The 13,750-nt window shown below is 47.3% G+C and overlaps 1 protein-coding gene across 8 annotated transcripts in view; it reads left to right on the top strand.

Annotated features, from left to right (window-relative positions):
* Positions 1-13,750, top strand: part of FMNL2 (formin like 2) — a 152,689-nt gene that overhangs the window by 108,549 nt on the left and 30,390 nt on the right. For all 8 annotated transcript variants that reach the window (XM_064450935.1, XM_064450931.1, XM_064450933.1 and 5 more), the window contains exons 7-9: positions 177-285; positions 1,509-1,585; positions 3,898-3,991. In XM_064450935.1, coding sequence (XP_064307005.1) covers positions 177-285; positions 1,509-1,585; positions 3,898-3,991 — 280 coding nt within the window. The remainder of the gene's footprint in view (positions 1-176; positions 286-1,508; positions 1,586-3,897; positions 3,992-13,750) is intronic.

Here is a 13,750-nt window from a genome sequence, read left to right as displayed (position 1 = left end):
TAAACATCCTGTGACCTCTCTTTCTGCTCTATTTGTGTGTGCATTGTCCGCTCGTCGTCTGCTCTGCAGAACTGAGAGATGTCTGCATTTTCACCCAGTGGAGGAGTATTTCCATTCCTTTATTCTTACCACCTAAAAATAGCCTGGCGATTGATAAGAGCTGTTTTTGTTTGCAGGTATAACACGTTGCCAAGCCGAAGAACACTAAAAAATTCCAGATTAGTGAGTAAAAAAGATGATGTTCATGTCTGCATCATGTGTTTACGGGCCATAATGAATTACCAGGTATTTCCCTTTTTGTTCTTTTGGACCACATTTTGTTGTTGGGAGGGGGGGAGGAAGAGGTCGGTGGTGACTTGTTAAGGGAAAACGATGCGAAGGTTGAAATTCTTACTCATTCTTGGGCAGCGTAGCTGGGAAGCAATGTAACCCGGTCCTTGTGTACCCACGCAGATGGTTTCGTACAGAGGTGAAGACACGCGTAGATAAGAGCACGTGCACATCGGGCCAGTTCCTGTTCGCAGTGATGGGCTCGGTTTGCACTACTTGACCAGACATGCAGCTACGCAACTGAAGTTATGATTTCTCTCAGAATTTAGTTCTGAAACTTACGAAATGTGAGAATTTTTCAGAAGAGCTGTACGCTGGTAGAAAATCCAAGCTTCCGCTCTTGTTACATGTTTATCGCAAGGCAATTGCAATAACTGCAAGTCAAAGAATAAACTAGACCAAAGCTAATCTTATTTCCATGAGTTTCTTTTCAGTGGGATGCTGTGATAGTATGGCATGTCCAGGTAGCTTCAGAGACTTGGGGTTTTTTGCTAAAACAGTAGCAGCTAAAAGTTCCGTGCTTCAAAGAAAGGTTGTGGTGAACACCTTTATTACGAGTTGTATGGCTGTACAAGGTATTTCTAACACAGCTGCATATGTGAGCTCTGCCCTTGGGGGTACCGGCCCCCTGGGATTTACTTACCTCTGATGGGAAGGATGCAAATAACAATCTTGTACTAATAACCAATACAATATTTTCCAAAGCAATTTTTTTTTCATTTTTGGAGAGCAAGGGCAGCAGTACTGGGGCCATAACTGCATGATGCAGTCGCTCTGTGGCAGCGTGCACGCTGGAAAAGAAGGGATTTTGGCAGCTGAATCGCAGATCCCTCTTTAGAGAGTAAATTATGCACTTGACCGTCAGAAATACAAAAGGGAGGGAGGGGAAAGGATGAGCGGAGGGGTTGGCAGTGGGGTAGGAGCAGCTCTTGGACCCCTCTTTTTTTGGCTGATGTGGCCAAACCAAGTACTTTCGACACTGTTAGGGGCAGAGAAGTTGTTAGGCACGGTGGTAGATGGAAATGGGCTGACTTGGTAAACTCGACAACGTTTTGTTTGGCTTACAGCATTGTGAAAGACTGCTGCCAGATCTGGTCAGAGATATGGAATCTCTTGGATTTTAAAAATAATAATGTCAGTCTCAAAACTGAGATTATATTTTCCCCTTCTCTTTTCAGTATGGATTCAATATGGTCATGTCACATCCACACGCCGTTAATGAAATTGCACTAAGTTTGAACAACAAGAATCCCAGGTAGGCTGCACTTGCTTTTAGAGAGTTTAAGAAGTAGGTAAGTAGAGTACATGGAAAGGGATTTTCAAGGGTATGTTTATGCACAGACCTGTAGCAAAAATTGTACTTTGTTCTGAATCAGATTAACTCTGTATTACGGTGCAAACAGATGAGCAGTTGCCATCGAGTTCCTTTGGTTTCAGGAGCTACTGACTCGTCAGCTGAAAATTTGCTGCTTAAGCACTCCAGCTCTATTGCAGTGCAAAGAAGACCTTGCTGCTAATGAGCAGCTTAGCATGGGATTTTCCTGAAGAACAGGAAAATCTTCTTAACTAGATTTTGTCTGAGGGGTCCTTAAGTTTGAATTTCTTTGAGAGAGGGTTTCATTCTTGTTCTGTGTCGGGTTGCTGTTCGGCCGCAGCAGCGATGTTGTGGAACTGCTGGCTGCGAGGCCGTGTCCCCTCCTCTCCCCGCACACACTGGTGACCCTGGCAGCCGCTTCCAGCAAAGCCTGGAGCTGCCAATGTCCTGCATGCCTAACGAAACCAAATCTGACGTACTGATGTTTGCGAGGAAAAGTAAAACTAGGGGATGAGACAAAACTAAACAGCACTACGTACGTGTATATATAGTCTTTGCTTAGGCTGTCCACTTGCCTTGCAGTGCACTGCTTGAAATCTTGTCCTGATGGAAGTAGGTGCTTCCTTCCTTTCTTTTATTTAGCCCTTAGCCAGCAAGCCTGGGAAGGATATGGGAAGTTTATTGTTGTTGGAATTTTTGGTGTCCTGTACCTGGAAATCAGGTGATCAAGAGAGAGCCTAAGTTTTCATTTTTGAAAGAAGTGGCTTATTTAGATTGCTGTTTATTTAAAAAAAAAAAAAAAAAGCTCTCCAATATGTCTAAAATAATCTGTAGGCAAAACTTCATGTTAGTGCTGTTCAAAATGTAATTTATTTTTTTTTAGCCCCATCATGATTTTTGAAGAAACTGGAGGTTTGAGCGCTTAGGGCTGTCTGAGGTGTGTGAAAAGGGAAGCAGCAGCTCTGAGAGAGGCTGCAGCGCTGACCCCGTCCCCAGACCGCGCACACCGTGGAGCTAAGCGCCGCGGGAGCGGGCAGGCCCGGTGGCTGTAGGGACTCTGTCTCCTCTGGGTGTGCCCAAACGGCTGCCGCAGCATCAGAGACCTCACGGAGATGGCCCTCCCCTCTCCCGCACGCACGGTGCACAGCCTGCCCTTGGAGGGGATATTACTGAAGATCTGTAGTAAGAACCCCTTGATTCTGTCTGAAAGAACTTGGATTTTCTTCTTGTGGCAGGGAAAAAAAAAGATGAGTAAGAATTGAAAATGATACATTTAAAATTTCCTAGGAAAGTGAACATTTTTTCTGGTTTCCAAAGATAACCTTGACACTTTGAAAGCCAAAAGGTATTTCCTTTTCGGTAACATCTGGTTTGAGTCATGGCTTTAGCATGAGACTAATTTCATATGTGTCTGCATGGTTTTAATATCTGCTCAGAGCTCATCGGACCGTAAAGTCCGGTTGGTGCTTTTGCCTTATGTGAACCCTATAAGAAAGTACTGGGGATTATTTATACTGGAGTTACACTGAGTCTGTTGCATGCTTTTCTTTCAGTAATCTGTTGTCTTCTCTCATTAATATGCCCGCGTTAGCACTGCTGTCAATCATTTGCCCAGATTTCTGATTCAAGAGGGGAAAGACGTGCTAAGGCGTCCTGTATTTACTTCAGCAAACCACGTTTGGTTTGGGTTTTTTTTTTGGGTGTGAGTAATACAAATTATCACAGAAAATAATTCAGATTTGTATCAGGAAAAATATAGATTTGAACTACAAGCACATTCATTAAAACCTGGGCTCAGGAAATGGGCTGCGTTGTGGTGAAGACAGCTGACTAACAGCTGGTGTGCGGTGATCCTGGCTTGTGTAAAACTGCCTCCTCTCCGCGTTTGTGCAGGTGAACTCTCCGGGAGCAGAAGCTGTCGAAGGCTGACGTGGTCTGCCTTTACCGGAGTTATGCAACTGCCGTGGGTTTGCTTGAATTTCCACAAATATAATTTGTGATTTGAATTTTTGCATGGTTTGAGAAGCGTTAAAATGGGGGAAAACTGCATGATCCTGGGAGAGTCGAAGTGCCCTGGATCAGATGATGCTGAGTACTGTGTGTCTTGAAGGTTTACTGATTTCAAGTGATTAGATATACACGGGATGCAAACTACATCTCCCAGAGTCTCCGCATCCCTTTTGCAAACAGGTGGAAAGAAGGTGGTTCATCACATGGAGGTCATTGACTGTTGTCATTGCTTTTCTTTGCAGGACAAAGGCCCTTGTCTTGGAACTTCTAGCGGCTGTTTGCCTCGTCAGAGGAGGGCATGAAATCATTTTGTCTGCGTTCGATAACTTTAAGGAGGTACGTTACTCTGCTTTATTAGAATTTGATGCGCGTCTCAATGGTTCTCTTACGTGGTGTCGGCTAAAGCTTTCTCATTCAGCTGAATTTCCTAGATTTCCATAAACTGCAGATATTCCATAAGTCACTTGGAGCTGCAGAGAATCGGACAGTGGCGTTGATGCCGTCATTTTGTGCACTTTGCGTAAAAGAGCCATAATGCCAGCAAGATGAATCCGGATTGTGAATTGCTCCCTTTATTTTTCCGTCAGTCAAGCTGTGTCCCTGAAGTAGAAAACTAACGGAGATCTTGAGAGCTTTAGTCCTGTTCTGTCTCTGAACACTTTTGTATGTTCTTAGATGAAACAACCAGGAATGGTGTATTAGATCTCCCATTTTCACAGCCGTTTACACAAGTCCTTGAAGTGCAAAACTCCTGGTTTTACTGTCAGTAGGAATTTTATTTGTGAAGAAATTACAAAATCAAGTGTCTGTGGTGGATTACCGACTGCTGAAATTAAGACAGGTACGCCAGTAGGCTCGAGTGGAGCAACAGTGTCATTCATAGGTGTACACGTTCAAGCGTACCACATGTGTGCATGCAGTGGTTAATGGGATTTGAGAACATTGTGTGAAGGTTCAGAAGCGCTGGTGTGAGGATCAAGTCCTCGAAAGGTGCTGCTGCTAATTTATTTTTAATATTGCCTATATGTGTGGATTTATTATCAAAGAAAAAATGAATCTACACTCAGTAGCTCAAAGATTGTTACACCTGATGAGTCCCAGCTGGACTGCGTATAAGCATGTAGCATGTTTTTCCTTAATGCCGCTGTGCCGTAAGAGGGTTAACACAGGTGACCAGCAAGCCAGGTTGTTAATTTTTTTACTTTTTGTGTTTGGGGAGTTATTTCTGATGGGGAGATACCAATCTTTGATTTACACCCACTGTAAATATTTGCATGTCGTAGAGCTGCACCATAACTGCGTTTCTGAGGTGCTCATCATTATATGGAGCCAGAGCAAAAGGCCTGAAGTAGTCTCCGGTGTGGGCCTGCTGTAGAAACCTCAGCTTTGCAAGACCAGACCTGTCCTAGCTGTGAGCTGTGTTGTGCGTGTAGAGCTACCTGAGGGCAGAGGCAAGGGCACCGGCGCGGCTGCTGGCGAGCCTTCCCCGGCTGTGAAGTGGAAGCCGAGTCAGCAGTATTGCAGGACCACGGAGAAAGCCTTGCTTCTGGGTTACACCAGCGGAAGGGATGGTCCGAATATGGAAATAAGACGTTCTGCTTCCAGCTGGGGAAAGGTCTGCAGTCCTTCGATGTGGGCACAGAGCTGGAACTGGAAATTGTAGTTTGGTTCTTTCATTTATTCATCGGTAGCCATGGGCGAGCTGCCGGTATCCCTGTCTTTATGTGCACCTTTGTGAAATGAAGGAATCGTGGAAGCACATGCAGATGAGATTGTTATGAAAAACAATAGGAGAGAAGTGCCTTAAGTAGGAAAGTACATGCAAAGGACAATGGTGTTATTCAGGGTTAAATTCTTCTGGCTTACTACTACTTTATTATAGAAGAAATATGACTCGTTGGGGAGGACAGTGTGAGGGATTACAGATATGTTAGGCAAATGACTACAGCCGAAATACAGTCGGGACAGTCTGTAAGGCTCATTAAATAGGCCCTTTGCCTGTCACAGGGATGGATGTGTAAAGTCCCCTTTGCTCTCTTACCTTCCTGACATCTTCAGTCAAGCTTTTGCTCTTTATGTTCTTCCAAGGGCTGTATCATCGCTCTTCTACCGCTGACATTCAGAAACTCCTGAAAATGCCATTGATTTATTCCATTCCTCTTTGTCTTTGATCGAGTCGTTTGCTGTAGTGGAACTGTTGGATGTTGCAGGTGAAGCGGGTGTGCAAGGAGGGGATTTTACCCTTCTCAGTTCTGTGTTTTGCTGTTCTTTTCTTTACCCAGTTATGCTGCTTATTTCTTGCTCCGTGCTGTTGTTTTCCAGTTTCCTCCTGGGCAAGTTTTCAGTAATGGTTTCAGGTTTTCCTGTTTATAACTCACTCAACTGGTATATTAAAAATCTCTGAGTTGCTGACAAGTAAAGTACCCAGGGTTAGATTTCTAGCAGTATACTTCCAATTTAAATTACTGTGAGCTCAATAATATTTGTGTGGCTTCTGTAACTATGCGTTGCAGGGCTGCCACAGCTCCTCTGTGGTTCTTTCATCAGACACTGTGTGCATATTTAGGACAGATTAGACTCGTCAGACTAGATCTCTGCCACTCCATCTCCTTGCCATAAAATAACTTCAAAAGAAACCTGAACTCCTGCCTAACACTCACCCTGTAATAAAGTCAGTAGGGAAAACAGGATATTTTGGACCAAATTCTGCTCTCATTTGCATCAGGGTGAACATCAAATATTTCATTAGGCTTTGAGCTTTGCTCTGATGTAAATGAGGACAGAATTTGGTTCTCAGGGTCTGACTGAGCTGGAAGACGGCAGTTGATCTGAGTCTTGTCAAGAATTCTTTTTGAAAATTACTTCTAATTTGAAAATGATTTTACAAGCCAGTCTTTTTCTGGCTGGAGTCAGGATATTCAAATGGAGAATGGTTTGTTCTGCTAAGCTGTCTCTTGGAAATTATTCTTATTTAGCTACTTGGCCTGAAATAATTGATTCTTGCGCGCAGGTTGTTTCTCCTTGCAGGGGACTCGGCTCTGCGCCTTACAGACATAGCCAAGGGCTCGCTTTTTAGTACAGGGCTAAGATCGTGTTGAAAGGTCACTTCTGAACACAGAAACATGGATATTTCAAAGCCACCGAGAAGTTTACGACAAACCAGGAGCTTCAGATGGAACTGAATAAAGCAGAACTCAGTGGGAAAAGAAAATCCAGAACCATTGTTACTGATGGGGGCTGGAGCCCAGAGAGGGACGGAGCCGTTTGGGATGGGTGGAAGGCAAGGCAGGTGTTCCGAGCCGTTCAGTAGGGCTGAGGAAAGCAGGCTTCACGCAGTTGCGGTGGTGGTAGGAAGCACGAGCCCCCTGTTTCAGTCCGGTGAGTGGCAGAGCTGTTGAATACATATTTCTTTTATTTTTTAATTTTGCCAAAAGGCAGGAAGCAGTTACAACGATATCCTCATCCGTGTTGGACAGAATGAATCAGTGGTTTTAAGGGAGAGACCAGTATTAGTTTCTCATCCATCTTTGTGTTTCTCCTTTGTGTTCCCTGTAATGTTGAAGGAGTTTGCATGTTGAGTTGAGCAAGGGATGGTTTAGGTAAGTCTCTCGGGGTGCACGTGTCTGCTTTCTGCAGCCTGCTTTACATTTTGGGAACTATTTGGCATTGGCGGAACAGCAACTTCCAGCTCTCCAAGAAAAAAAAATGCCCCAAATGTTCACACGCCCTCTCAGTTGGGTCGTTCCTTCCAGGCCGGTGCAGACGTTGGGTGACTTGTCCCCAGTTTCCAGCCTAAATTCATCTCATCCGTTTTCAGAAGGTCTTTCTCCAGCATAAACGGGGAAAAAAGTTCAAATTAAACTGTGAAGACCCTGTCCTTGCTTTTCCTGGGCAAGGTGGATATTTACGCCATGCCATGTTTCTCTTTTTGAAGACGTTGGTTTCATCACTCTCGTTGCTTTTGAAGCCCAGGTGCTGCTTAGCCTCTAGGTCAAGAAAAGCCTCAGCAGCCCGGCTAAGCTCGTACTTGCAGGACGGTCCGATCCTAGTTACGAGGAGCGCCGCTAGCCGGGAAGGCCCGCAGACGTTCTGGTTTTCCTGCAGCCCCTCTCAGTGCCGTCAGGCCTCAGGCAGCTTCTGAAAGGTCGCAGAGCAGAAGTGCGAGGAGGTGGTGGTGGTGCTTGGGGGCTGCTGCCCAGCAGCCGGCTCCAGCTGTGCTCCGCCACCTGCACTCTGCAGCTGGAAAACTTCCTTTTCCTGAGTGATGCTTGACTGAAATCTGCTGTATTTCTGGGAAATAGTTTGGAGTTACTGTGCCACAGGCAACCCACCGGAATAGCTGGGGCGTTTGGCTGTTCCCTTATCTTTTTGATACTTTCTGGCCTGTTGCCGGTTGTGTTTGCAGCCGCCTCTTATTGCCAACACCTCGCACTGAAGGCAAACGCTGCTCGAGTGGGATATCGCAGCCTTGGCTGGGTGAGCTCTTCGGCACGGCCGCGACCCCTGCCTTTACCTGCTTACCAGTGGGCTTCCTTCGCAGCGTTCCCGGCCCTTTGTGCTCGTTTCCATGGATTTCTGAGAACCGGCAACACGGTTTTATCCGAGTTGCCGGGGATTTGTGTTGCAGGACAAGCAAATGCACTTCAGCAGAATGCCAGGGGAAGAAAATGAGAGCAGAGTCAGCTGCGGGACAGCTCTGGGGGACCTCTGAGGTTCCCAGACCAGATGCTAAGAGCTTGTGCCCCATTTAAATTAAAGCAGGCCGAGTGCACTGTCGGAAAACAAGATATATTTTCCTAATGCTTGCTCGGAGTAGCTAATTCATTTTAATAGCGTGATTGCATGTGTGGGTATGCAGAGAATTAAGCTGCCATCTTTTACTGCCAACAATAAAACTTTGTTTTACTGTTATTTCATTTATTACTCCCCTTACTCTTTCCTGGAAGTGCTGTTCTGAACTCGTACAGGCGCGCTGTGCCGGAGCTTGGGTGCATCGATGTCCTGGTGAATCTGCCCGCGGCCATCAGAAGTGGTGAGCGCCAGCACGGTGCAAGCGTGTGCCTTCTCACATGCTTCTGCTCACTTCACATAGACACGGCGGGGAGACGGTGCCGCTTAAACCACAGCATGGCCACGCGGCGGTAACTCAGCCAGGCCCCAAAACGAGCGTCCTTCCAAAGCTGCCCTTGCTCTCTGTCGTTTTACTGACGCCTTGCCGTAATCAAAGTGCTTTCATTCATTGTTGCCTTGTCAAGGAAGAATGTTTTCATGTTGATGAGATTCTACAGGTTGAGAAGACCTTTTAATCATCTCTGCCATTGACTGGATGCTTCTAATGTACTTTTACGCTGAGAGCGAATAGCATGGGAGATGTTTTGCTGCAGTTGATACTGGTTGGAAGATGAAGAAGGTTTTACAGAGCTGAGAAAAAGAATATGAGGATAACCAAATCTGCTCTTCTCACGTCAAGATTTCTGTGGTGAGACGAAGGTGTCTTCAGCAGGTAGAAAACCCAAGCGCTTTCCGTCCGAGAGGGCAGCTGTAATTTGAGTCAACTGAGCCCTGCCAGGTCTTGGTCCAGGAGGCATGAAACAGCCTGTGGGAAAGTGCGGCTTCCCACGCGGCTGGCATTTTGAATTGGGGGAAAATAAATTTGAAATGCAGCAAAATATTGAAGGGGGAAATCTCAGTGCACTGAACCCTGTGTGCCCTGCCTTCCCTTCGTCAGCGGGAAGGAAGGGCTGATCACCGGCTGTCCCTATCTGCAGGGCAGGTGAGGAATCGCCGTCGGCTGGCCCGCAGCGGCGTGGTGCCTGCCTGCGCGATCGCACGTGGCGGGCTCCGCCTCGCACCTTGGCAAAGCAATCCCTCGGGTACAAGAGCAGTTTTTAACTCAGGGCACATTTTCCTCTCTCTTTTCTGCTTCGAGTGCCGAAACCCCACGTTGCTTTGCCTTCCTCTCGGAAGCACAGCTCATAAAGGAGTTCCAGCTCTCCTGGCTGACCTCTGTTATGTCCTACTGAAGACCAGTGTACCGCTTAACTGGGGCCAGCTCTCTCTTGGAGGCCCTTCCCAGCCTGAAGTGAGCTTGGATGGGAACCTGATAACGATGCCCTGATGAAGACTATGGCTCGGACTCCTTGGGCCAGCTCCGAGCAGCGCAGTGGGTTAGGTCTGCTTCACGGTAAAGTTTCTTATGGTTGTGCGAACCTTGTGGAAAATTACCTAATGCTTTTCCCATTATATGTTTATATACATACATATATGTGTAAATGTTTATGTGTATATATATACACACGCGCGCTTTTGACTCTTGGGTTAGTTTTAAGGAACTTTTGCTTACAGTCAGAGCCAGAGTCTCTCAGCCTGTTTCTCTTTAATTGTAGAAAAGATCCCTGACAGAGCCTGGGGGCAAAGGTTTTAGTGCACCGTATATCCCCAGAAATACCTGAATTAGCCTAATTGCCCACGGGGCTCAGGCGGCATCGCTGGGTGTCTCCGGGAAGCAGGCAGCGAGACCTCCCCTGGTACCAGCACCTGACATAAACTGCTTCCCCAGCTCACAGACTGCACATTTGGTCACAGGCTGTCACAGCATTACCAAACCTAAATGAGGATTCCTCAGAGCTAAGGTGCAGAAATAACGTGGACAGGAGAATTGTGAGCAAGGTCATGGAATCTGGTGAGAACACCCCGAAACAGAATTACCAGGAAAGCGATAGTTCAGCAGAATTGAAGCTTGTTGAGGCTATGAGTGCAGAAAGCTGTTTTCCAACTCACTAATGGCCTTGCTTCAAAATTAATTTATTTTGCGGCATTTCTAGTTAGCTGTTTTATTTACATGGTTTACATGCTTTTCATTTACTGAAAGCGTAGTAGCCAATAAATGAATAGCTTCAGGAAGCTCGCAGATATGTTGAAAAAAATCACAACCCAGCAGCGCTAGTGTGATTGCTTCATGAAAACAGCTACAAAGAAATTGTGGGGTTTTTTGCAAATACTGATTTCCTCAGCTTTAGTGAAGATCTGAAAATAACGGGTTGTGAATATACTTCACAGCACTCCGAGCTAACACTAAGGAGCACAGTCTTAGATCCTTACGCAGCTTTTCATTAATCTCCATTTTAAACATGGGAGAATTTATTTTAATGACAACTAAATATTTCTGGGGAAAAACCAGAGGACTCTACCACTCTTTTTTTTTTTTTTTTTTAATAAGCACAATAGTAGTTTTAATACGGATCCAAACTGAGGAGGCAAAAGGATTAACTGGGATCTGTACAGAGTCAGAAAGCCAGCCAGAAATAATGCTGGCTCTTTGCAGGGAACACTTCCTGACGCTGGCTGTAATCCAGCAAAGCAGCTAAATTGATTATTATACAGGCATATACCAGAACAACTGAATTTGGTAAGGTGAGCGTATGCTTGTCTGCTTCTCCGTACGGGAAACGATTGCAGTGTTTTAAAAAAAACAAACCCAAAACAGAATTGAGGTGCTTTTCCTGTGATGAACCATACCTTTCAAGAAACCACCTTGGTTTGCTCCAAGAAATGCCAATGGGAGGTCAGATAATCCAGAAAACTTCTGGGAAGCCCATTGCCTGGTGATTATTCCAGCCTCTGAACGTCCCCACGTGCTGGGGAGAGGAGAGCTGGCCTAACTCGTTGGAGACCAGGGGATGAGAGAGGAGCGGGGTCCGGCACGCTGGCGCTCCCTCTTGTTTTAACATCAAATGAATTGACTTCTGCGTTTGCCGCTCTGAAATGTCTGAAAGGTGAGAATTATTGCAACCCCCTTGCGCATCGCCTGGTTATGACTATTAATGCCGAGCTTACGGAGGCCGGGTCGGTCTGGAAGGCGGGGGCATGGCAAATGAACCTCATTGTTTACCTCCATCGGTTTTCACTCCGGCGAAGTGAGACAATATTGTTCAGCCCTCAGTTTTCACAATGCTGAATTCAGACTCGGATTTCTCTGTTTGAATAATGAATGGCGGCGCTGAAAACAGCAGTTCTGAATTATTCTTAGGGGCCATTATAATGACTCGGTACTAGAAGAAAATGTTCGCAAGTGCTGGAAAACATAAATACATTTGTTGTCTTTCGCACTGCAGCAGTATTTGGAGAGTGCCTTAACCCTGCTGGTAGAGAAGTAAAAGGTATTTTAACCCAGTAAGTATTAAATAACTGTTTTCTTAACCAGTAACTTATGGGAAAACTGATTTTTTTGTTCTTTGGCAAACTGCAAAACCGTCAGCATGATCAGTCCAAACAAAGTGTTTCTGTGGAGTGCCGCTTGCCGGTGGTGGGATCTGCTGATCACAGTGGGCTGTTGTGGGGGAGAGAAAGCCAGCATTGTGCCCCCGGATAAAGGAGCACAGACAGGAGAGAAGGTTCACAAAGGGTCCCATGAATTTTTAGGTTGCATATACATCAGGCTATTTATAAGGCCATGTCCAGTATGGGCTGCACTCATGTACACAGCGCATATTTGCTGTGAAATTGTGCTACCGCTTCTCGCTCTTACGGAATTCAAAAAGTGTTTGAAGGAGGAGGGAGGCTTAAAACAGCCTTTGGGCAACACATGGTAGATCGTTGTTCTAACATTTGCACTGAGAATGTCCTGTATTGCAAAGCGTTTGCTAAGGTTTAGGTATTTTAAATTTGGCCACAGCATCACAGAATGGCAGGAGTTGGCAGGGCTCCCTGGAGCTCACCCCATCCCACCCCTGCGTGAGCAGGCACCCCCAGAGCAGGGGCACAGGGCCGCGTCCAGGCGGGGGGTGAATGTCTCCAGGGAAGGGACCCCACAGCCTCTCTGGGCAGCCTGTGCCCCTGCTCGGGCACCTGCACAGGGAAGGGGTTTGTCCTCATGTTCAGGGGGAACTTCCCGTGTTCCAGCTTGTGCCCGTGGCCCCTTGGCCTGGCGTTGGGCACCACTGAAAAGAGCCCGGCCCATCCCCCTGACACCCGCCTTTCAGATATTTATAGGTATTGATGAGATCCCCCCTCAGCCTTCTCTCCTCCAGGCTGAACAAGCCCAGGTCTCTCAGCCTTTCCTCACGAGGGAGATGCTCCAGCCCCTGATCCCCTTGGCAGCTCTGCACTGGCCTTGCTCCAGCAGCTCCCTGCCCTTCTTGAACTGGGGGGCCCAGAACTGGCCGCAGCACCCCAGATGTGGCCTCACTGGGGCAGAGCAGAGGGGGAGGAGAACCTCCCTCGCCCTGCTGGCCACACTCCTTTTAATACATCCCAGGGCACCGCTGGCCCCCTTGGCCCCAAGGGACCAGTGCTGGCTCAGGGTCACCCCGCTGCCCCCCAGCACCCCCAGGGCCTCTCAGCAGAGCCGCTCTCCAGCAGGTCCCCCCCAGCCTGTGCTGGTGCGGGGGGCTGTTCCTCCCCAGGGGCAGGACCCAGCACTGGCTCCTGTTGAATTCCCTGAGGCTCCCCTGGGCCCAGCTCTCCAGCCTGGCCAGGTCTCACTGGATGCCAGCACAGCTTCTGGTGTATCAGCCGCTCCTCCCAGCTTGGGATCACCAGCGAACTTGCTGAGGGGATGTTCTGTCCCATCGTCCAGCTCACTGATGGATATGTAGAACAGGTCCTTCGGAGAATTGTTTTCCCTGCCTTGAAGTCACTGTTTGCTGCCTTCACTGTGCCAGACCATATTCATGTCAAGTGTAAACGCAGCTAAAGTTATTTCGTTTTCTCTGTGGGGTCTGGGACCCCCAGGCGATACCTGTTTCCTGGCACAGGAGCACTTTGTGAGCTGGTGAGCTTACTGATGTCTTTTCTACGAACACGCGTTGCTGGCTCAGAGCTGCCGTCCTCTCTTCCCCGCTTTGCTGACGGAGCGACGCTCGCACCGAGGCGGTTGCAGTAGGCAGTTTCTGTGTCTGGATGGGGTGCTGCATCTCAGGCTTAGGAGCATCAGTCCTCCAGATGTGGAGGAGATGGCGGTCTGGCAGCTGTGTCTCGTAGTGTGCGTTCTGTACCGCCAGCAAGCTGCAGCTCCAAAGCCTGTGCTCGCTGCCATCTCCATATGGGGCACGCTGTATTTGCTTGTGGTGAGGGTTAGTTACGAGCTCCATTCTC

Source organism: Phalacrocorax carbo, chromosome 5 (genome assembly GCF_963921805.1).
Source record: "Phalacrocorax carbo chromosome 5, bPhaCar2.1, whole genome shotgun sequence".
NCBI lineage: Eukaryota > Metazoa > Chordata > Aves > Suliformes > Phalacrocoracidae > Phalacrocorax > Phalacrocorax carbo.
The sequence above is the reverse complement of the archived record's forward strand: the minus strand, read 5'-3'. Positions and strand labels throughout refer to the sequence as shown.